The 24,080-nt window shown below is 34.7% G+C and overlaps 1 protein-coding gene across 1 annotated transcript in view; it reads right to left on the bottom strand.

Annotated features, from left to right (window-relative positions):
- The window catches only part of PCDH15 (protocadherin related 15), a gene marked incomplete at both ends in the record, with an annotated part of 665,703 nt that overhangs the window by 372,419 nt on the left and 269,204 nt on the right, over positions 1-24,080 (bottom strand). The window contains one exon of the mRNA XM_084244834.1: positions 10,987-11,097. Within this exon, the coding sequence (XP_084100960.1) occupies positions 10,987-11,097 (111 nt within the window). The remainder of the gene's footprint in view (positions 1-10,986; positions 11,098-24,080) is intronic.

Raw genomic sequence — 24,080 nt, 5'->3', positions numbered from 1 at the left:
TATCTTAAATTTTTTTTTGATTAAAACTATGCAAGGAATTGCAAATGATAGAAAAAACAATCTAACATAAAAGCTTACTAGCAGGAATTTAAAATACACACACACATATACGCATGTGCGCACATCTAAACCCATCCATCCAGCCACTTTACTGCTGATCGATCTATCTATCTATCTATCTATCTATCTATCTATCTATCTATCTATCTATCTATCTCAACATAGAATGAAGAAAACAGTAAGGTATATTTGACAGAGTTTGATATTTTACCTGGCTGGTACTTTATGGTCATGCCTCACAGAAAAGCACTATCAATCCAGTCCCTAAATATTTAGCATCCTTAATCAAGACCTCTAATACTTTTAAGATTTATTTATTTTTATGCATACAAGAACTGGGGTATAGGCCAGAGGTGTGTTGGGGAGAGGGTTCACTAGTGACAGAGTTGGGTGCACAATAGGTAGATCTACTGATATACACTGCTGAGGGAAACAGTGGGCAAGACAGGAGAGGTCTGCTGTGCCCTATGGGTTAGCTCCCTGGCAGGGGATCTAAGGCTACAGTGGCTCGTGATAAGCTTAATTGTGCTGTGACTTTAACCCCTGTACCACCAAATCGGCCAAAGACCTCAAATACTTCGGTCTTATATGATGACTACATAATGTACATTTTTGATTCATACTATAATGCAATGTCTGGCATATCAATCACATGCCACTGTTTTTGAGAAAAACTATTTACAAAATAAGTAGAAATTTTCATCAATACATTGCAAGAAGAAATTCTTTCAGAAAAATTAATGTACTTAACAGAACTTCAGGGAAATATCTTTAATAGTTTGGAGATAACCAATTGTCCTAATATAATTTTTTTACAAAGTACATCTTTATAAAATTGCAATGATTTCCACTATTATAATGTAAAAACAATTAAACATCCCTGTCAGATATTAAGAATTTATGATATAAAATAGCTTAATTGTACACTATTATTTGATCAAGCTAGAGACAAATGCTAATTTCTAATTCATTACTAACAGCTCTGTATTTAGAAGTATATAATTTAAATATTGTTTAAGTGGGGCCATGAGATATAACCTCTAACGCACAATATGAAATTACATGAAAAGGAGTTTTTAAATGAATATGAGCCAGACCTGCTGATGGCCTTATTAAATTTTGAGGCAATGTCATGTAATAGGAGTCATGGAATGAAGAAACTTTAAGTATTTTCATACTCAGTCTTCAAGTTCTGGATAGTTTAGCAAAATGACTAGAAACACCTCCAGACTCATTCATAGATAAATATATTAAACACTCTTTCATTATCAGTTGTTTACATCAGAGAAAGAAAAAAAAAGCAATATAATTAGAATTTTCCTGAGTCTTCTGAACCTAACTCTATTACCTAAGACAACAGAGATGGTTGTCTTGCCTATATTCACCAGTGACAAATGAAATAACACTGATGGAAATTTTAAAACATCCTAGCAATTTGATTGTTAGACTATTTCTTTTTTTAAAGAAAACAGCAGCCAGTAAGAATTGCCTTCCTCTAAGTAACTTTAAAAGTGAGTTCTTTTCCCTTGAAAGTGCCTTTTTGTGTGAGGATATTTACCTAATTTTTCTTAATTTTATTCATACTTGTAGATATAATAACTTATTCACATTTCTATATTCTTATATATCTTCATTATTTGAAGATTTTATAAACATATTTTCCTAAAATAAAGGTCACATGCTTTCATTTTTTTCCCTATTACTCAGAATATGCCCAAGAAACTGACAGATCTAAAAGAAAAAAAATGGATGTAAAATTAGCACATATTCCACGTTTCAGTAGGGAGCAGACATGAAGGAAGGTTAAATAAGGGGTTGTTTCTGAAATATGGTGTACATAAGATGTAAAAACATATAAACAGTTTTTTAATTGTCACACTGGTTTATAGCATTACATACATTTTGGATACACAACATTATAAATCAACATATGTGTATATTATGTTATTTTTGCTGCCAAAATTTTAGTTTCTATCCATCACCATAGAAATGACTCCTTTTACCTGATGAACCCACTTATCTTCCCCTTCTCTTCAGGTAACCATTATTTTGTTCTTAAAATCTAAAATTTGGTTTATCTTTGATTTTAAATCTTGATATTGTTTATCTACCATACATAAGTTGTTTTTCTTTCTAACTTATTGTATTTAGCATAATATTCTCTTGATCACTACATTTTCTTGCAAATAACAGGATTATAAACTTTTTAGACCTGAAGAGTATTTTACTGTGTATATATACTTTATCCACATATACACTGATGAGCACATATATTGTTTCCACACATACTGACTTGAAAATATTGCTTCCATAAATATGGGATGCAGTCATCTTTTCAAATGAATGTTTTCATGTTCTTTGGGTACTCAAATGTTGCTAATTGTATTATAAGATATTTCTATTCTTAATATTTTGGGTAATCGCCATACCATTTTCCATAGTGGCTGTACCAATCTACAATCCTACCAACAATGTACAAGGTTGTCCCTTTTCTCCACACCCTCTCTAACACTTGCTTTTCTTATATTTTGGATAATAGCCATTCTCGCAAGTATAAATTATTTCTCATTGTTATGATTTGCATTTCCCTAATAATAAGAGATGATGAAGATCATCCCATCCTGTTGGTCATCTGTATGTCTTCTATGGAGAAGTATCTATTCAGATCCTCTGCTCATCTTCTATTTTTTATTTATTTATTTTAGACTCTTTTAAGTTTCATTGATTTGCCACTAGTTTACATCACTGTGTAATTTTCAGAGTACAACTTAATACTTCCCTATGTTCCTTCCCTATATTGTGACTCACTTACTCTCCATCAAAACTACAGTACCACAATCATGTCACCTTCCCTCCTTAAGCCCCATATCCCTCTCCTCCAATTCTTCTAGTAACCAATATATTATGCATGATCTAAGAACTATTCTCTAGGTCTTTCCAGTTTGTTCTCTTTGGTTATTTATATTCCACAAACATGTGAGATAATCCAGTAACAGTCTTCAATTTCCTAGGTTTTTTTTTTTTTCACTTAGCATAATCACATCAAATTCTATCCATTTTTGTCCCAAAAGGTCTATTTATCTTTTTTTTTTAAAGATTTATTTATGCGTACAAGAACTGGGGTATAGGCCAGAGGTGTGTGAGGGGGTGAGAGGATTCACCAGAGACAGAGTGGAGAACAGCACAGGCAGACTGACTGAAATACACTGCTGAGGGGAGCAGTGGGCAAGTCAGGAGAGGTCTTCTTCGCCAAGTAGGTCACCTCCCTGGCCAGGGATCGAACTCATGCTGCAGTGGCTATAGGTAACTTCATAGTGCTGTCTCTTAACTCCTTGCACCATGAGGGAGACCCGGTATTGATCTTTTTTAATAGTTAGTTATTATTACATTGAGCATGTATTCCAGAAAATTTTAATCTAATCCATGTCTTGCCAATTGTGAATAATGTTGCTTTGACCATAAGGCTGCATGACTCTTCTTTTCATATTAGTGTCTTCATATTATTTTGGTAATATATAGCAGTTGTATTGCTGGATATGGTATTTCCACTTTAAGTCTATTGCCCTTTATTTTTTAATTTCATTCATCTTCTCTTTGTGTTTTTTTTTTTAATATTTGCAATCTCTTCAGCATTGAATTCTCACTGTTCATCTATTTCTTTCCTGAGATCCTGCACCTCCCTTTTTCTATTTTCCTGTCTTTTCACAGTTTCATTGAGTTTTCTTAAAATTGCTACTCTAAAGTCCTTTTTCTGTTAGATCCTCTAATTCCATTTGTGTAGTGCAGGGTTGTTGTGGAACACTAAGAGGAGGACAAAAATCATTCCTGGTGCCAACTGAGAAGCAGATCTTTCTTTCAGCACTCCCTGCAAGGAAAGGGGAGGTGATTCCCTTGCCCACACTACTTGCTGGCAGCCAGATATTCCACAATTGGATTAAACAATCCCAGTGAGCATGGACAAGATCTACACTCATTGCTCTTGCTGAGTCTATATGTCCCTCTCCATCTACGCATGAAACCTGGCTTGTTGGACTGACTGGCATGGCTATTACCCTGTCCACAACTCCTTACCTGTTTGCTACTCAGTGCACTAGTGAGTCATGAACCTCAGAGCAAGGCATGCATGTTTTGGTTTCCATTGTTAGTGTTAAACTGATGATGTGTTCTGTGACCAAAATACAGTTTTTCTATACTTGTATTTAGGGCAGAGTTTTAGCACAACCTCCTATTCTGGGGTATGTGAGTAGAGGTTCTGTCCATATTTTAATTATGTTACTTGTTTCTTTTTTGTTATTGAATTTCATGAACTCATATATTTGGGTTATTAATTCTTTTTCTGATATAATGATTCACAAATAACTTCTCCCCTTCAGTAGGAGACTTTTAATTTTAATTGTGGTTAAAATACAATCTGTGGCCTGCTTTAGTTTTTGCTAATATGCTACCCTATTTTTCTCCTTGCTAATGAATTATTTTCTTTTCTTTTTTTTTTTTTTTTAAGGGTCATCAGTGTGCCTAGCCCCAGGATATGATTATAATTGGTATAATCCAGGGATAATTATCTCATCTCAATTTAACACATATCAGCTTTCTCAACTCTCCTTTCTGCTACATTGCCTAATATAAACCAGTTCTATTAGGAGACTGGTTTTTCACTCAGATAAAAAGAAAGAGAATCAACAAACATAAGCATCCTTGTTTTCCTACCCTTTCCATCTGTTTACATTCAGACTTGAAATGCAGTTATGAGGCTTATGCCTTTAATAGTCACTAGCACCAGCAGTAAAGTATTGGAATAATAGTCAAATTACAGATAAAAGAATATAGGGGCAGAAAAAATTCAAGGTGATATACTTGAGCTGCCAAACCAAGCCAAGCCTTTATCCACTTAAATATAGGGAGGTCATAATAACAGCAACAATAATAATAAATAATAGCAATATGTCTGTTGTATAAAAACTATATATTTTTTTATTTTTCCATTACTGCTATACTCATATTATTATCATGGTCACAGTGGCTGATATCTAGTGATGATTTATGCAATAAAGGATACCATAAGGGAAAAGGTTACTCATTTGATAGTTCTCTACCTTTAATATACTTTGCAATCACCTGGGGTGCTAATAAATAATATGCAGTTAATCCATTTCTACCTTAAATAACTTTTTTTCAGGGGGTCTGAGGTTAGGTCCATCTGAATTTTGAATATGCTCTCAATGTGATTTGGTTGTACATGTTTAGTGGAACATGCATTGATTAACTTCAGATTATGTTAAAAACAAATGATTTAGGTATGGGTGTGAGAGATTCTGAAAGTTAAGAATAGATTGAAAACAATTATATCCAACATTATCCCATCTCCCATTTAGAAGAATAGAATATATAAAATACACAGAGGGCAGAGTTACCCTGTTGAGGTTATAGTTTCATATTCATATATTTTGTCTTTTTTTTAATTAATAAATTTTATTTTTATATTCCCCATACAATTGCAATCCCCCCATTCTGACCCCAATCCCTCCCCTCCCGCCCTCCACCCCCCAATAAGTGTCTCTGGTTCATAGTTTTTGTTGATTTTGATTTTCACTTTCTTATAGTTATTCATTTTCCTGGTCCCTTATTTAAGTATTCTAGATTCCTGCTATGAGTGAGACCATCCGGTATTTTTCTTTTTCTTTTTGGCTTATTTCACTGAGCATGATCCCTTCCAGCGCCATCCATGTTGCTGCAAATTGCATGTGTTTATCTTTTTTGAATGCTGAGTAATATTCCATGGTATATATGTACCACATCTTCTTGATCCAGTCATCTACTTTTGGGCATTTGGGCTGTTTCCAAAGCTTAGCTATTGTAAATAGTGCTGCTATAAACATAGGGGTGCAGGTGTTCTTTGGAATTGATGTTTCTGTGTTCTTTGGGTAAATACCTAGGAGTGGAATTGCTGGATCCTGTGGAAGCTCTATGTTTAGTAGGTCAAGAAATCTCCACAGAGCTCTCCATAGTGGTTGGACCAGTTTGCACTCCCACCAACAGTGCAGAAGAGTTCCTTTTTCTCCACAACCTCGCCAACATTTGTTGTTGCTAGTTTTTTTAATATGTGCCATTCTCACTGGTGTAAGATGGTATCTCATGGTAGTTTTGATTTGCATTTCCCTGATTGCAAGTGATGTTGAACATTTTTTCATATGCCTGTTGGCCATTCACATTTCCTCTTCAGAGAAGTTTCTTTTTAGCTCCTCTGTCCATTTTTTGACTGGATTATTTTCTTTGTTGTTGTTGAGTCTCATCAGCTCTTTGCAGATTTTTGTGATCAGTCCTTTATCATTAGTGTTGTGTGCAAAAATTTTCTCCCAGTTGGTGGGGTTTCTCTTTGTTTTTGTTATTGTCTCTTTTGCTGTGCAGAAGCTCTTTAATTTGATGTAGTCCCAGCTGTTGATGTTTGCCTTCACTATCACTGCTTTGGGTGATGTGTCTGTAAAGATGTCTTTGATATGCAAATTACGTAGTGTTTCGCCTATATTTCCTTCTATATATTTTATGGTTTCAGGTCTCATGTCTAGTTCTTTAATCCATTTTGAGTTGATTTTTGTATATGGTGTGAGGTAGTGGTCAAGCTTCATTCTTTTGCATGTAGCGACCCAGTTTTCCCAGCACCATTTATTGAACAAACTTTCTTTGCTCCAATGCATAGTCTTTGCTCCTTTGTCAAAGATTAGTTGACCATAAATCTGTGGGTTTATTTCTGGATTTTCTATTCGATTCCATTGGTCTGTATGTCTGTTCTTGTTCCAATACCATGCCGTTTTGATGATTATGGCTTTGTAGTAGAGTTTGAAGTCTGGGAGTTTGATGCCTCCATTCCCTTTTTTCTTTTCAGGAGAGCTTTGGCTATTCAGGGTTTTTTGTGATTCCATATGAATTTCATCAATAATTGTTCTATTTCTTTGAAGATTGACATTGAAATTTTGATTGGAATAGCATTGAATCTGTATATTGCTTTTGGTAGGATGGCCATTTTAATAATGTTTATTCTCCCAATCCATTAGCAGGGGATGTTTTTCCATTTCTTTGTGTCTTCTTCTATTTCTTTTAACAGTGTTTTATAGTTTTCCTTGTATAGGTCCTTTACCTCTTTTGTTAGATTTATTCCCAAATATTTGATTTTTTTTTTGTTTCAATAATAAAAGGGATGGTTTTTTTGATTTCTTCTTCTTCAGATTTATTGTTTGTATATAGGAAGGCTACTGACTTTTGCGTGTTGATTTTGTATCCTGCCACTTTACTGAACTGATTGATGAGTTGAATTAGTTTTTCTGTGGAGTTTTTGGGGTTCTCTATGTATATTATCATATCATCTGCAAAGAGTGATAGTTTGACTTCTTCTTTTCCTATTTGGATTCCTTGGATGTCTTTCTCTGTCTTATTGCTCTGGCTAGGACTTCCAGTATTATATTGAAAAGCAATGGTGAGAGTGGACATCCTTGTCTTGTTCCAGATCTTAATGGAATTGCTTTCAGCTTTTCACCATTGAGAATGATACTGGCTGTTGGCTTGTCATATATGGCCTTTATGATGTTGAGGTACGTTCCTTGTATCCCAAGAATTTCAAGGGCTTTTATCATGAACGGGTGTTGTACTTTGTCGAAAGCTTTCTCAGCATCTATTGATATTATCATATGGTTTTTATATTTCTTTTTGTTGATGTGTTGGATAACATTGATTGATTTTCGGATGTTAAACCATCCTTGTGTCCCTGGAATGAATCCTGCTTGGTCGTGGTGAATTACCTTATGGATACACTGTTGGATTCTGATAGCTAAAATTTTATTGAGGATTTTTGCATCCGTATTCATTAGGGAGATTTGCCTATAGTTTTCTTTTTTTGTGTTGTCCTTGTTCGGTTTTGGTATTAGTGTAATATTGGCTTCATAGAACGTGTTAGGTATTATACCTTCCTTCTCAATTTTTTGGAAAAGTTTGTGAAGGATAGGCACCAATTCGTCTCTGAATGTTTGGTACAATTCATTTGTAAATCCATCAGGTCCTGGGCTTTTGTTTTTGGGGAGGATTTTGATTACCATTTCAATTTCGCTAATTGTAATTGGTCTGTTTAGGTGTTCTATTTCTTCTTTATCTAGCTTTGGGTGATTGTAGAGTTGTAGGAATTTGTCCATCTCCTCTAGATTGTTGAACTTGTTTCCATATAACTGTTCATAGTAGTTATTAATTATTCTTTTGATTTCTGCTGTGTCCGTTGTGATTTCTCCTCTTTCATTTATTATCCTATTTATTTGTGCTTTCTCCCTTTTTGCCCTTGTGAGCCTGGCTAGGGGTTTATCTATTATATTTATTTTTTCGAAGAACCAGCTCTTGATTTCATTGATCTTTTGGATTGTTTTTTTAGTTTCGATTTCATTTATTTCTGCTTTGGTTTTTATTATTTCTTTTCTTCTACTGGTTTTGGGGTTTTTTTGTTGTTCTTTTTCTAGATCTTTGAGCTTCAAGATTTGGTTGTTTCTTTGAGTTCTTTCTTGTTTCTTGATGTGAGCATCTATTGCTATATATTTTCCTCTTATTACTGCTTTTGCAGAATCCCATACATTTAGGAAATTGGTGTCCTCCTTGTCATTCAATTCAAAGAATTTTTTAATTTCTTCTTTTATCTCCTCGTTAGTCCAGTGGACTTCCAGTAGTGTGGGTTTCAATCTCCACGAGGTAGGAGAGTACCTTGCCTTCTTTTTATGGTTTATTTCTAGTTTGATGCCTTCATGGTCAGAAAAGATGGTTGGTATGATTTCAATCTTGGTGTATCTGTTGATGTTTGTCTTGTGCCCCAGTATATGATCGATCCTAGAGAATGATCCGTGTGCGCTTGAGAAAAATGTATACTCAGATTTTTTGGGGTTTAGTGTTCTATATATGTCTGTTAAGCCCAAGCACTCTAGATCCTTATTTAGAGCTTTAGTGTCTTTACTTATTTTTTGTCTTGTTGATCTATCCACTGTTGATAGTGGTGTGTTGAAGTCTCCCACTACGTATGTGTTTTCTCTGATGTCTGTTTTCAGAGATGCCAATAGTTGTCTGATATATTTTGGTGCTCCTTCGTTTGGTGAATATATGTTAATGAGTGTTATTTCTTCTTGAAGTATTGTCCCCTTGATCATAATGTAATGACCACTGGGATCTCTTTTTATCTTTTTAAGTTTGAAATCTTTTTTATCTGATATGAGTATAGCTGTTCCTGCCTTCTTTTTTGGTCCATTTGCTTGTAGAATTGTTTTCCATCCTTTAACTTTGAGTCTATTTTTATCTTTTGCAGCTACATGTGTTTCCTGGAGACAGCAAAAGGTTGGGTTTTGTTTTTTAATCCAGCCTGCAACTCTGTGTCTTTTTATTGGAGAGTTTAGTCCATTTACATTTAGAGTTAGTATTGATATGTTAGCATCTGTATTTGCCATTGTATTTGTCTTTCCTTTGATTTTATTTATTTATTCTTTTAATAACTTTCTTTGGCCTTCTTTTGTTGTTATTCGTCCCTCTGAGGTTCTGGCTTTAGGACTCCTTGTAGTATTTTTTGGAGTGGGGGTTTAGTTTTAATGAAATTCCGGAGTTTCTGTTTGTCTGGGAAGGTCCATATTCTTTCTTCAAAGAGGAAGGAGAGCTTTGCGGGATAGAGTATTCTTGGTTGGCATCTGTTTTCTTGGAGTCTGTTGACTATGTCCCTCCACTCTCTCCTTGCCCGTAGTGTTTCTTCAGAGAAGTCTGATGTCAGTCTGATTGGTTTCCCTTTGAATGTTATCTGTTTCTTCCCTCTTGTTAGTTTCATTATTTTTTCCTTGTCTTGGATTCTTGGGAGCTTTACTATTATGTGTCTTGCTGTATTTTTCCTTTCGTCATGGAAGTTTGGTGTTCTTCTTGCTTCTTGTATATCAATTTTCAGATCCTTCTTCGCGTTTGGGAAGTTCTCTTCAATTACATCCATGAATATTTTCTCTGTTCCTACATCTCTCTCCTCTCCTTCTGGGATTCCTATAACTCTTATATTTCCTTTCCTCATGGAGTCAGATAGTTCCCGAAGTCTTTCTTCGGTCTTTTTCCTTCGTACTTCTCCTTCCTTTTCTGTTTTAGTTCTTTTTATTTCTGTGTCTTCAAGAGTACTTATTCGTTCTTCCATTTCATCTATTCTGCTTTCATTGCTTTTCCCAGAGTTCTTTAGCATCTCCATTAATTCTTTGATCTCCTGCATTTCTTTTACTTCTCTCTTTAGGGACTCAATTTCATTCTTCTGGTCATTAATTATTTTCCCCTTATCATTGTTTTCCTTTATGACTTCTGTCAGTTTTTTAATCACAGCAATTTTTAATTCTCTATCTGGAAGGCTCAGAAGTTCTTCCAAGTTACTGTCATTGCAATCTGGTAGATGGTTTTTTTTTTGCGGTGTGCTTTTTTGCTGAGGAGTTGCTGGGTTGCATGTGGTTTTTCTACTCCCTACTGCCTGTTTTCTAATTTGCCGTATTCCTTGTGACACTGTGTTGCTGGTACTGGCTGGCATCTTGGGCGACCTTCCCAGCTCACCACTGGCTCCTCTGGGGAACTTCTGCTGGGTTCACAAGTCTCCAGCAAAGAAAGGTCCCTGCTCTGTCTCCTCTGTGAGCCTTCTGCTGGGTTCACACAGTCTCCAGCAAGAAAGGTCCGTGCTGCAAAATGCCAGTGCAGGGGACGCACTCCCCTGCACGCCCGGTCTGCCCCAGCGGTGGGTGCTGCTCCCCTCTGGGCTGGAACTGCAGGCTAGAAGGCGCCCAGCATGGGCAAGCCTCCCAGCTTACCTCTGTCTCCTCAGTGAGCCTTCTGCTGGGTTTCATATATTTTGGATCAATTCTTTAAGTGAAAAGTTCACAGAAGTAAGAGAAACAGAATACTCACGTTAGCTTGGATGATGACAAAGTAGCGGGTTTTATCTTCATAATTGAGCCTCTTTCTTAACACTACATTTCCAGTCAGCATGAGAGGGATTTCAAAGGTGTCATTGGATGTCTGAAAATAGGAAGATAGAGATTTCACATCATTTGAATAGAAAATGAACTACAGAACTCAATACTGTAGCTAAGTCCTCTTGAAAATTATAGATGGTGTGGTCTAATCTGAAAATGGAACATGGGTGCAAGCTTAGTTTAATATTTTTTCACTTCTATAAACTTTTTTCCCCCAGGGGATTTTACAAGAGTCCTCTGATGATGATAAAACAGAAACTTGTTTCCCACAACAGTTTTTCATTTATTATTAGAGTTACACTTCATAGTCTTGGAATACTTCTACATTGAAGTTCGGGTATCTGGAAATTGGTCTTGTTGCCGTAATATATTGTCAACACTTATTTTATTACTGAAGTGTTCAAACATTGCAATTAATGGTTTCTATCTAATATCCTTTTTTAACATTTCAGCATTTTCAAGTATTAAATACAACTACTAACTTGAAACAGCATATATATGTGAAAAAGCATCTGTGTTATTGGTTAATTTCATTTTACCAACCCTCAAGATAAGTTTTATCAACATTCTCAAAGTAGGACTCTTCTAATAAGTGCCACTTTGATATGAACTAATGGTCAATCTAGTTCCTGAAGAAGAATATTACTGGAGTGTGCTTGGAAATGTCTACCACCAACACATGGAAAATAGATTGTTTTAAGTAAAGACCAAGGGAGACTTTACAAACTTTTTTCTTTGCTCATTTTTTCCCCCAATTAAAGAAGCAATCACTGACCTGCCTTGCATAACCTAGAAGAATGTAATTTAGAAGAATTGTCATATGGGTGCACATTTATCCGTGAACATGTACTCTTTGAGAATATCCTCCGAATCCTTAGAGTGTAAATGAGGTACCCCTTCCTCCTCTGTCATGTGAAGTCTCCCCATCTGTCTCCTGCTGCCACAGTTTTATAAAGAGAACAAAAATATTCAAGTGTGCTCCATTATACTTTAGAATTTACAAACATTTGAATTTTCTGTTTTTTTTTTTAACTTTTCTCCTATTAATATGATGCTGATATTTTTCATCCATTCAAGCCTCAGCAAAAACACCTTGGAGTAGGAAAATTTTACCATCATCCCAAACAGGCCTAAAAAGTGTTCTTCATGAAAACAAAAGAGAAAATAAACAACTAGAACTACATCAAACTAAAGAACTTCTGCACAGCAAAAGGGACTATAACAAAACAAATATATATACTACAAAATGGGAGAAAATATTTGCATACCATACATATGACAAGGGACTGATATACAAAATCTACAAATAACTCATACAACTCAAATAACAAATAAACAAATCAACAAATGGGTAAAGGAGTTGAATAAGACATTTCTGCAAAGAAGAGATATTAATGAAAAATAGGAACATGAATAAACAAGGAAATGCAAATCAAAATCAAAATGAGATATCACCTTACACCAGTGAGAATGTCCTATAACAAAATGACCAGATGCAAAAAGTTCTGGTCAAGGTATGCAGAAAAAGGAATGCTTCTACACTGTTGGTAGAAAAGTACACTGGTCCAGCCCCTATGGGAAGTAGTGTGGAGGTTTCTCAAAAGATTAAAAACAGATCTGCCACATGACTGAGCAAATATACTCATAGGAATCTATCAAAAAATACAAATGCACTAATCCAAAGAAAATCTGCACCCCTATGTTCATAGCAGCTCTATTTACAATAGTCAAGATATGGAAACAACCTAAATGCCCCAGAACAGACCAGTGGATCAAGATCTGGTAGATATACACAATGAATACGAATCAACAATCAAAAAAGAAAAAACTAAAGTCATTTGCAGGATGGAGTTTGAAGGGATAACACTAAATTATATGTCAGAAAGAGAAATACTGAAATATGTCACTAATATGGTGAATATAAAGAAACTATACTAAGAATCACAGAAAGACAAACTTAAAAAAAAAGCCCTTGAAAAATGACTATAGAACCAAAGCATCTGGGAGTAAAGGTTGGAGGAAGGATAAGGATACAGAGGGAAGGAAGCACAGTGGACTATGCTGGTTGACAATGGGTGATCTGGTGATGGTTAACATCTTGTAGCAATACCTGATGGGGAGGAATCCCATGTTACCTCAATTAAAAGAATTAAAAAAATGGCCTCCCCGGTGGCACAGTGGTTGAGTGCTGGGTTACAAAGCTGCCCGCAGCCTCTGCAGTGCAGGTTCTATCCCTGGCCGCTGGGGAGGGTCCCACATGGCACGCAGACCTCTCCTACCACCTGCTGCTCCCCTCAGCAGTGTACTTTGTCAGTCTGCCTGCTCTGCTCCCCACTCTGACTCTGGTGAATTCTCTCACCCTTCTGTGCTTCTGACTGTACCCAGTGCTTGTATGTATAAATAAATAATTAAATAAATAAACAAATAAATCTTTAAAAATAAATATTTTTTAAAAAGAATTAAAAAAAAATACAGTGTACTTCATTAAAATAAGACTCCTACCCTGTCAGGGATTAGGTTTCTTCCTGGCAATACACCAATCTAAGGACAATGCCTAAAGTGATTTCCAGGGCTTCCCTGGTGGTGGAAGTGGTTAAAACGCAGCACTATGAAGCTATCTGAAACCACTGCAGCAGGAGTTCAATCCCCCACCAAGGAGGTGACCCATTTGGTGAGCAGACCTCTCCTGTCTCACCCACTGCTCCCCTCAGCAGTGTATTTATTTCAGTCAGTCTGTCTGTTCTGCTTCCCACTCTGTCTCTGGTGAATCCTCTCACCCCCAAACCTCTGGCCTGTACCCCAGTTTTGTATGCATAAATAAATCTTTAAATAAAAAATAGTGTCTTTCAACACTCCTGCTCTGACAGAAGTTGTCCTCAGAAAAACACAACGTATTCCACATTTTGATAATATAATTTATAAGAAAATTTTCTTACCATTTAAAAGACCTTATGGTCATTCTTGTATTTTAGTGCAGTTTTGACAATGTAACAGTTTCTCAATAGCTATAGCAAAAAGGCTTTTCTTCTAGCACTGGGATATTTTTCTTTGGTTGTTTTGTGCAGTTGTGATTGTGCATGTGGTTGTGAGCATCAGGTGAAATACCTACGTTGGAGCTGCATTGGATTGTTTCAGAAGAAGGAGGAGGAAAAAGTAGGAGAGGGTAGAGGTGAGGAGGCAAAGGGGAGACATGAAAAAGGGAAAAAAAAGGAGGGAGTGCAAAAAAGAGAACAAGAGAAGACAGCTGACACATACGGGTCAGTTAAGAAATGAGAGCTAATAAGATAATGACTAACTCAAATTGCCCATCTCAGGCTCATTGAGGGGAATGTGAGAAGATTAGCTTTTAATATCCAGAGTTACAATATCTTCCTCTTCCTTTTTATTCTCTCTCTCCCCCCATCATTTCTGTCATTTGTATATTTTGTGATTACCCTCTTCAATTCTGAAGGAGTTCTCTCAGTGATATAATTATACTTATTCTTATTTTCCATACAAATTAATTTAGAGGATATTTCTGATCTTTTTTTAGTTACAATTTTCATTTAACATGTAGAATTTTTCAAATAATGTAGTTAGCAATTAGGGATTTTATTGTTCTTCAGAACACTTTTTAATTGAACTCTTATTCACTAAAAACATCTTTTATAACTATATAAAATTTTCATTTTGCTAAGTGTCTCATAAATATTGTGATTCAACAGAGTATCTACAATTAAGATTAATACTGCTTAGAACGATTACATAGAGCCTTTGTGTTAAGTAACTAATTTATTATTTGAATAAACATTTATCAGTATACACTGTTTAGCAAATTGTATTATATTAATCATGAGAATTAAAAGCAAGCTGTGCTTATATTTTTAAGATATTTTTCCTCTAACCAAAAAAAAAATGTTGAATGCACTATTCTAGTAATATTTCTAAAACTTCATCTAATGAGAAAACATATAACAGAATTGAGTAAGAAATAATACAGTCTTTAAAAAGTATTATATGGTGACACAACAAAGGTCAATAATTAGCAAAAATTATAGACTGGAAGAATCACAGAAATATGTAATTTAGATTGAAGATTAAAGACATCTATTTCCCAAAATTTGAGAAATTCTTAAAAGTATACATTTCTAGCAAACTCTCAGCTAATTCTGTTACAGATTGCTCAGATTTTGCTTTAAGAGATACTAGAGGTGGCTGTGTTAAGCCTAAGTAAGAGTATTGACATTTGCTTATAATCTCAACTCAAAAATTTTTTTCTAAAATATTTTTAAAGATGATTAGCTTAGTATGTCCTGGTTTTGAAGCTAGATATATTAGGTTAATCAACTGATTTAATATCAAGTGGAGATGAACCTTTGAATATACTGGGCCTTCCCGGTGGCGCAGTGGTTGAGTGCTGGGTTGCGAAGCTACCCACATCCTCTGCAGCACCTGTTAGATCCCCGGCCACTGGTGAAGGTCCCAGATGGCGTGACAGACCTCTCCTGCCGCCCGCTGCTCCCCTCACCAGTGTATTTTGTAGATATGCCTGTTCTGCTCCCCACTCTGTCCCTGGTGAATTCTCTCACCCTCCCGTGCTTCTGACTGTACCCAGTACTTGTATATATAAATAAATCTTAAAAAAAAAATACTGAATGAAAACTTGTCTAAGGTAACAATATTATGAGCATTACATGTTTTCCATTTTTAATAAGTACTATAAACGGTTTTGTTACTCTGTCTAATCCCACTTGCCTTCCTTAGTAATAAATATCAAGATGATCCTATAACTTTTTATAACCCTGATATGTGTGTGTGCATATACACATATGTGCACATACATATACACATATGTGTTTGTGTGCGTATTATAGAACCTACTTTGAGTCAAACAGATTCTATCTTGACTCTCAGCTGCAAAACCAAGACTTCTAGATGGAAATTAAACAGGTTACCCCAGCAGTTCAATGACTATAAGAAACAAAAGGCATATCTTGCTTATTTCAGCAGACTATAATAGCACAGCCTTCCATCTAGAGGTGTTCTGCTCACCAAATATGGATGAATGAACGTAAGAGCCATTCCAACAGACCCAGAAAACATATCAGAATAAGTTGTGTCATTAGGGTGCGTTGGTGGTGGGAAAACAATGGTGTCCACACCTGAGGGGAGAAAACCTATATATACTGTGAAAAATCAAATAAGCTGTCAAATAATTGTACTTCATGATTTAAAAAATAGAATAGTTTGAGGGCTAAAATAACTTGTGCCATGAAAACATCTTCTAAAAGCACAACCAGAAATCAACAAAATATCTCACATGTCTCACATCAACTTATCACTGGAAAAAAACATGATTACCCAGGCACATTCATTTTTGAAGGTGGGTGACCAGAAGCTGTCGTGTTTACAGACAACACTGACAGAGTGGCAATACAGAATATAGAAGAAACAGGAGAGGGGGCCAATGATTGGGGACAAATGTCCCTACAACTACCACAAGCTGCTGTACAAGGTAGGGAAGCTCCATGCTGAAGTTTGATAGTGTGATCTAACACTGAAAATCAGAAATTTCTGGCTGACATGATGTAGGAAGCAAAAAAGCCCCTGTTCTTGGCCCTAGTAAGAGCAGGGATGTTTGTTTCCATTTCCAAATAGCTCCACTATCAAATATAAAAACCTGCTCTCCAGTTTCACCTGACAGGGTGTATAGCTACTGGCAGCACAAATTGTAGAACAAGTAAGGGAAAAATCAGATTCTCAGGGACATATAACTCTATGTCTCTTTCAAATTCCTTCACAGAGGAATAATTTTCATCTTGGACTACTGAAACTAGATATCTAGACCTGACTTTGAAACCCACTAATATTTTTGGAGACATAGGGGGACAAACTGATGTCTGTCTACCCTTTTTGCCTATAAGGTTTCTACTAAAAATTTTGCCAAAAGTCTAATTGATGTTCCCTTATGTTACCCCTTTTTGTCACAACGTCCTTGTCATTAGTCTTGAGCAGTTTTATTGTAATGTCTCTCGGAGTCTTTCTGTGGGCTATTATTTTATTCAGAACGATTTGGGCATCTTGGACAAGGATGTTAGGTTTGTTTCCCAGGTTGACATGGCTGTCAGTAATTATTTCTTTTAATCAGTTTTCATTACTTTCTCTTTCTTTTTCAGGAACCCCTATGACTTGGATGTTATTTCTTATTAAATTAACCAAGAAGTTGCTTGCACTATTTCATTTTTTTAATTCTTTTTTTAAAGATTTATTTATTTATGCATACTAGAGCTGGGGTACAGGCCAGAAATGCAGGGGTAGGGGGATAGGAGTCACCAGAGACAGAGTGGGGAACAGAACAGGCAGATTGACCAAAGTACACTGCTGAGGGGTGCAGCAGGTAAGTCAGGACAGGTCTGCTGCATCATGTGTGTTGCTCCCTGCCTGGCCGGGTATTGAACTTGTGCTGCAGAGGCTGTGGATTGCCTCATAGTGCAGTACTTAACCCCTTGCGCCAACAGGGACACCCTTTTTTTTTTATTCTTTTATCTCTGTGTTGGTTCTATTGTGTTCTCCAAAACACTGCTTTTGAGTTCGCCAATTATCTAGATAATTATATAGAATGTGCTCCTAATAGCAACAATAATCTGTTCATTGTTTTTCTGTTTTACCCAGAACGTTCTTTTCCTGCCACACACATAGACATACATATGCACATTTAAGGAAACATTTAAGGTCATAATTACATTAATTTCAACTTGTTCTAACCACTTTCCCAGAAAATTTATTAAGAGGTCTCTGGTTGGGATTAGAGGCCTATTTTTTTTTTCCTTTTTGTAAAATTAAATAATCTCAAGACTTACAGCAGTTTCAAACTTTTACATAAGATCTTTAGACTTAACAATCATGAGAGGTCATTGTAAAATAACAATAATATGATTTTATAGAATCATGAGACTGTCTTTATATAATGTACCCTGTAAAAACATTATTAAAATACAGATAATATTCTTAGTAACTTACCTAAAGTAAGCAATAGTTGTTTTTGCTTAGCCTAAAATATTTTAAATATTTAATAACATCTGAAATTTGGACTTTGACTTATATGCAAACTATTTCAGGATGAGGATTTGTTAAAAAATTTGCATTTAAACTGGTATTAACTTCCTGACTCAGGAAAATAAAGTGTATCATATGCTTACACATTACAAAAGAAATTATGTTTCACTTTTTTCTCAATTCTTTCAACACTATAGGGAGTCAACTATATTACAAAAGAAGGACAATCTACTCAGGAGGATAAAAAAGTTAAAAGATGTTACCATCCACTGAAATATCACTCTAATACCTACAAGAAAGAAACTACCCATGCATATTGGTTAAATGCCTTCAGTGCTTTTCTGAGTGGCAGAGATAGTTAATAGAAATGCTGTGCTGTCTATTTCATGCACTGGAGAATGCTAGGAGGGATATGTCATCAGTTCCCTCCTTATCACATTAGTCAAAACATTAAAATGCAGAGAAAACATCACTTCAGTCTGGTATTAAAAAAAGTGAGAATAACATAATAGAGTGATATGATAATCTATTATATGGATAGTTTTATTAAACTAGCTAACAATGAGATTTGAAGCATCAGAATACCTATTATAATTGCATTCTCCATATAAGATTAAGTTCCAAACTAAAAATTTCTGTAGAGCATGTGATAAATTCTGTCCCAATTTTAGGAGTTTTTTTTTTTTTTGTTTTATTAAACAATCTAATGAGGTCAATGTATTTGTATTAACATGAAGACACAAAAAAGTAGTCAGCAACTTGATAAACACAGTAAAAATTCTTCCCATGTATTGTATAGAGGACTTTAATAATGAGGTATTTACAATTATTTTTGGTTGGTCTAATTATTAGCTAAGGAAAGTTAGGTTATGATGCAACAGCTAAATATCCAAATTAATGGCTTAACATAACAATGTGTTATTCTTGCTCTTTTTATATTTATATGCACATCTAATATAATTAAGTACATGGGCTCTGTTTCTATTGTCATTCGGGAACTTGTGCTAAAAGACATTAGACCTCAGCATGTTTTTCTCCAGCAGTGGAAGGGAAAATGCCAACTTGTACTTAGCAGTTTTTGGACTGAAATTTGGACTTTGACTTATATGCAAACTATTTCAAGATGAGGATTTGTTAAAAAATTTGCATTTAAACTGGTATTAACTTCCTGACTCATGAAAATAAAGTGTATCATATGCTTACACATTACAAAAGAAATTATGTTTCACTTTTTTCTCAATTCTTTCAACACTATAGGGAGTCCAAATTCACATTTCATGAGCCAGAGCAAGTAATTTCCTACAATGAAGAAAAGTATATTCCTTGCATGTCTTCAAAGAGAGGAAAAACCAGAAAGTTTTGAAAACAGCACAAATGTTTTTGGTTTGAATTTGGTCTATCAGCTCAGTAGCTCTTTAGGCACAAACTTCTCCCTTCTTTATTTTAGATAAAATGCAATAAACAGAATAGTCAAAGGAAAGAAACCAAAAACTCAATTTTAATTTTTATTTTGTTCAGTGATTAAATAATGTGCTTTGTTTCAGTGAAAAGTATACAACATTGACAACTGAAATTTTATAATTTGGGAGAGTAAAAATACCTAATTCTTTCTTTCACATCTAGTGTAACTCTCCATCCAGATCACAAACAAAAGTAGGGTTAGAAAAATATTACAGATGCAAACATTATCACATACTTGCCCTTTATTAGGACTAGAACAGGTACTTCATCCCCTTTATTTTGGCATAAATTTGTTTAAAAAAGGCTCACATTTTTTTCATAGTAGATCTGTTTGTATGGCATTTAAAAATGATGATAATAATGCTGAACATTATAATAGGTGTTATAGACAGGCTCTTAAGGGACCACTTTCTATCCCTGCTTCCTGATAAGCAACTCATTTCTCTGTATAATATCCTTCCCTGTAGTGTGGGCAGGACCTCTCTTATATGCATTTATCCAACAGAATATAGTATACGTGATAAACTGTCTCTCTTGTGATTGCATTTTGATATATAAACTCTGTCTTACAAACAAATTTGCTCTAGATGCCTCTGAGCAGACTTAATGAAAGAAGCGGTTAAGAAATGTAGGGTGATCTCCAAATGCTGAGCACAATCTCTAATCAAAGGATGACAAAAATACAAGACTCTATCCTACTACCATGAAATAATGAATTCTGATCACAATTTGAGTTTACCTGGAAGGAAATCCTTCCCTAGTTAAGTTTCCATATGAAAACAAATCTGGTCAATACCTTGATTTCAACTTTGTGAGAGCATAAGCAAGAGTCCAATGAAGCTATATCGAGATTTTAGCCATAGAAACTAAAACAAAATAAGTGTATGTTGTTTTAAGCCAGTAAATTTTTGTGATAATGTTACACTGAAACCGATAACAGAACCTCTCTGGTGGCACAAGGTGTTAAGCACCGCACTATGAAGGTATGGGTAACCACTGCAGCACAAGTTCGATTCCCAGCCAGGGAGCTATCCACATGGTGCAGGAGACCTCTCCTGTCTTGTCTGCTGCTCCCCTCAACGGTGTACTTCAGTCAATCTGCCTGTTCTGTTCCCCACTCTGTCTCTGGTGAATCCTCTCACCTCCCATGCCTCTGACCTGTACCCCAATTCTTGTATGCATAAATAAATAAATCTTTAAAAAAAAGAAACAGATAACAGCTGTATTACATATCCCCTGAGATTTGTCAAAGGATTAGTGGTAACATTTAGTAACAAAAATTAAAAGTTGTTGTATTTGATGAGTCTTCAATTTAATAATTTCATGTAATATATTTTGTTATTTTTCTAATTTTTAGGAATACAGCTATACGAGGATATCGTCACATGCATGCCTATATTGGGAATATCCTTTTATTTTTATAGAGAGATGAATTGACACCTATGATCACCCTCTTTTTTTCAATACTTTCCCCATTTTTTTCCTTTCTCATAGAGAAAAATAGCCTAAAGTCATTTTAGATTTTAGTATTTCTGATTAAAAAAACTAGTAGCAATGGTAAATTAGCTGACAATTTATCAATTTTAGTCTACAGTTATGGATACAATGATTGTATGTTTCACTTTTCTGAGTAAAACTTGAAATATTTCTAACATTGTTGGTACCCCCTAATATTTAGGAAAACCAGAATGCTTCAGAAGAGAAAATGAGTAAGAGCATCAAGCTTCTAAAAATATTTTTTGAATATTAAGGAATTGTTCTGCTTCTATATGGCTGAATATCTTTTATCTGACAATTTATATGCCAAAAAAAGAAAGAAAGAAAGAAAGAAAATCCTGACATTCCTGAATATAGAGTCAACACAGGCCCATCCTGGGGGAGACTATACATAGGCAACATGGTTAAGATTCATATTCTATGGCAGTTAGTCTGAGTGGAGACTAAACTGAGCAACTCAAGAGGCAATTACAACTCTGATAGACTGCTTGAAGTCTTTCTGGTCTGAAAAATTAGGGTTACCTTTTGAGACCCACAAAGTTGATAGAAAGTGAAGGAGGGATATTAGAAATCAGAAATTCAAAAAGGAGAATATATTCAACTTATAATCTGTGTCCTAATTTCTAGTTAGTTTCTAAAGCCACATCTGCATGGGACAGGCTATAAGCAAGTCAACTAAGAAAAACATATGCCTAATTGAGATTTGAACTGCACCCAAAAGAGTTTTCAGTTATCTGCTAAAAAAAAAAAAAAAAAAATACCATATTGCAGTAAAATCAAGAATCTCCTTACAACATTTACAACGTCCAGGATTCCAAAACAACATAACATATGATGAACCAGGAAATGGGATATCTTTTTAGGAGGAGAGAACATTAAGGAAGACATATTAGAACATTCAGACAAGGATTTTTTTTTTTTTTAATCTTAGAAGGACAGGTTTATTAGGAAACAGAGAAAGGAAGAAACTGATATATGCATAGTCACAGGTGGGCAGGGAGGGCAGCTGTGTGGATAAGGATTTTAAAGCAGCTATTATAGCTATGCATTTTTAGAAATAAAATAAAAAAGTTTGAAAATCTTAGGAAAGAAATACTTGAATAAAATTAAGGAAAATTTAGACTTAAAAATTATATAGTGCCAGAAAATTGAATAAAAAAAGGATAGATTTAACAGAATGGAAATGGCATAGGGCATAGTGACCTTGAATGCAGATCAGTAGAAAGCATCTAGTCTTCAGACAAGTGAATGGGGGAAAATATATTTTAAACATACTAAAAAAAAATTAATAAATTAAAATGTAACAAAATACTTCATTGATCAGGCTGGTAAAGAGGTAAAGAAGAAACACAACCAGCGTGAGTGGAATAGCCTGTGGAGGGAGTGTCAATTAATGCCCCTTTTTGGAAGATCTTTTCCCAATCTATACCAAAAGCACACCTTTGACATGGCACAACAATTCTAGAAATTAATCCTCAACAAAGAATCAGACATGTTGTTCAGTGTCATGCTGTTTCTACTAGGGATAAAGTGGAAGCAACTGAATTGTCTGCTAGTAGGACTTTGGGTAGATAAATAGTACTTAATGTAAATAAGACAAAATTATGCAGCTTTAAAAAAATGGTTTATCATGTAACAAAATGTCAAATGAATGTAGTATTAGCCAAGAAACATAGACTATGCATAGATATGCATCTAGAGAAACAATTTATCTTTGCTTTATAGTAGTTTACATTCTAAAACTACAAAGTAAAATTATCATAAGTATTTATAAGTCAGGAATTAAGACAATTAAATGTATTATATGTACTATTGCCTTTATCTTTACAACATCCTGAATATCTAAGCATTTTTTCTAATATTCATTTTGCAAAGCCCAGGGAGTGAAAATTAAGAGCAGGGTCTCTGAAGTCAATCTTTCTGGGTTCAAATTTTGGCTTTATCATCTACTTCTGGGTAACCTTAGCCACTTAATTTCTCTGAGTCTTTATATCCTAAACTATTGAATAAAATCTATAGTAATTGCTTCAAGGTGTATTGTGAAGAAAAACTGAGTTAAAATGTATCTAAAATTCTAAAATATAGCTTTTAAAGTAATACACTTTGTCTTACATTGTCCAGATCTTGGACAGGTTTGGATTTTTTTTAATGAAATATCATTAGTGTTTTCCTTAGATAAACACAAATTGGCCATTCTATATTTGCTGAGAGATTTCATCTTTAGAGTCTGAGGAATACAGATTAGGAAATAGCCATTGTAAAATGTAAGTTACAAACATGGCATACACATAGAATTATTTTTAAAACCTAAATACCAAAGAAAATATTTTATTACAATACAATTTGAACAGAGTAGGGTGCATGTTATTCTGAAATTGGAGTCCTGATTACATTTTAGAAATGGTTATGGCAAATCACTTCACCTATGAGCTTATTTTCTCTCCTTTGCAACAGAAATATTACTACTCAAAAACTGATTTTTAAGAATAAAAAAATATAATCACAATTACTTAATTCCCACAATAAAAGTGTGAGATAAATCTCACTGTGAGCTGTTAGTTTCCATAAAATCTTCAGTTTTTTTTTTTTAATCTGTTTCATTCTTCTTTTGAATACATAAGCTCAAGATGATTAAAAAAAATCATGTTATTTTCAACACTGTTGTATATTCCTAGTATTAAACATTTAGAATAATTAAAAGAAACACATGAATTTAGAATAATTTAAAACTAAACTCTGGGGATTCCAAGGTATTTTGAGAACCTACTACAGGTGAAAACAAAGGGAAGGATAGCAAGCAGGACTTCCAGCTCTAACTTGAACAAAATAATTCTAAGTTTATCTTTGTTTTGAATAATGTTGCATTTGAAGAAATTATTTCAAAGTCTAAGAAGCAATATAAAAATATCTTGGTTTAATCAAAAAAAGGGTGCCTATTATTAGAAGCTTTGTTTGCTTTTCTCTAGTTTTGATTTTATAAGAGAAATTTTTAGATATTTGAATTTTCAGGGATTGTCATCATCACAGATGATG

This window comes from Talpa europaea (assembly GCF_964194135.1).
Source record: "Talpa europaea genome assembly, chromosome: 10".
NCBI classification, from domain to species: Eukaryota; Metazoa; Chordata; class Mammalia; order Eulipotyphla; family Talpidae; genus Talpa; species Talpa europaea.
Note: the sequence above shows the minus strand (reverse complement) of the source record. Positions and strands in the feature narration are given on the sequence as shown.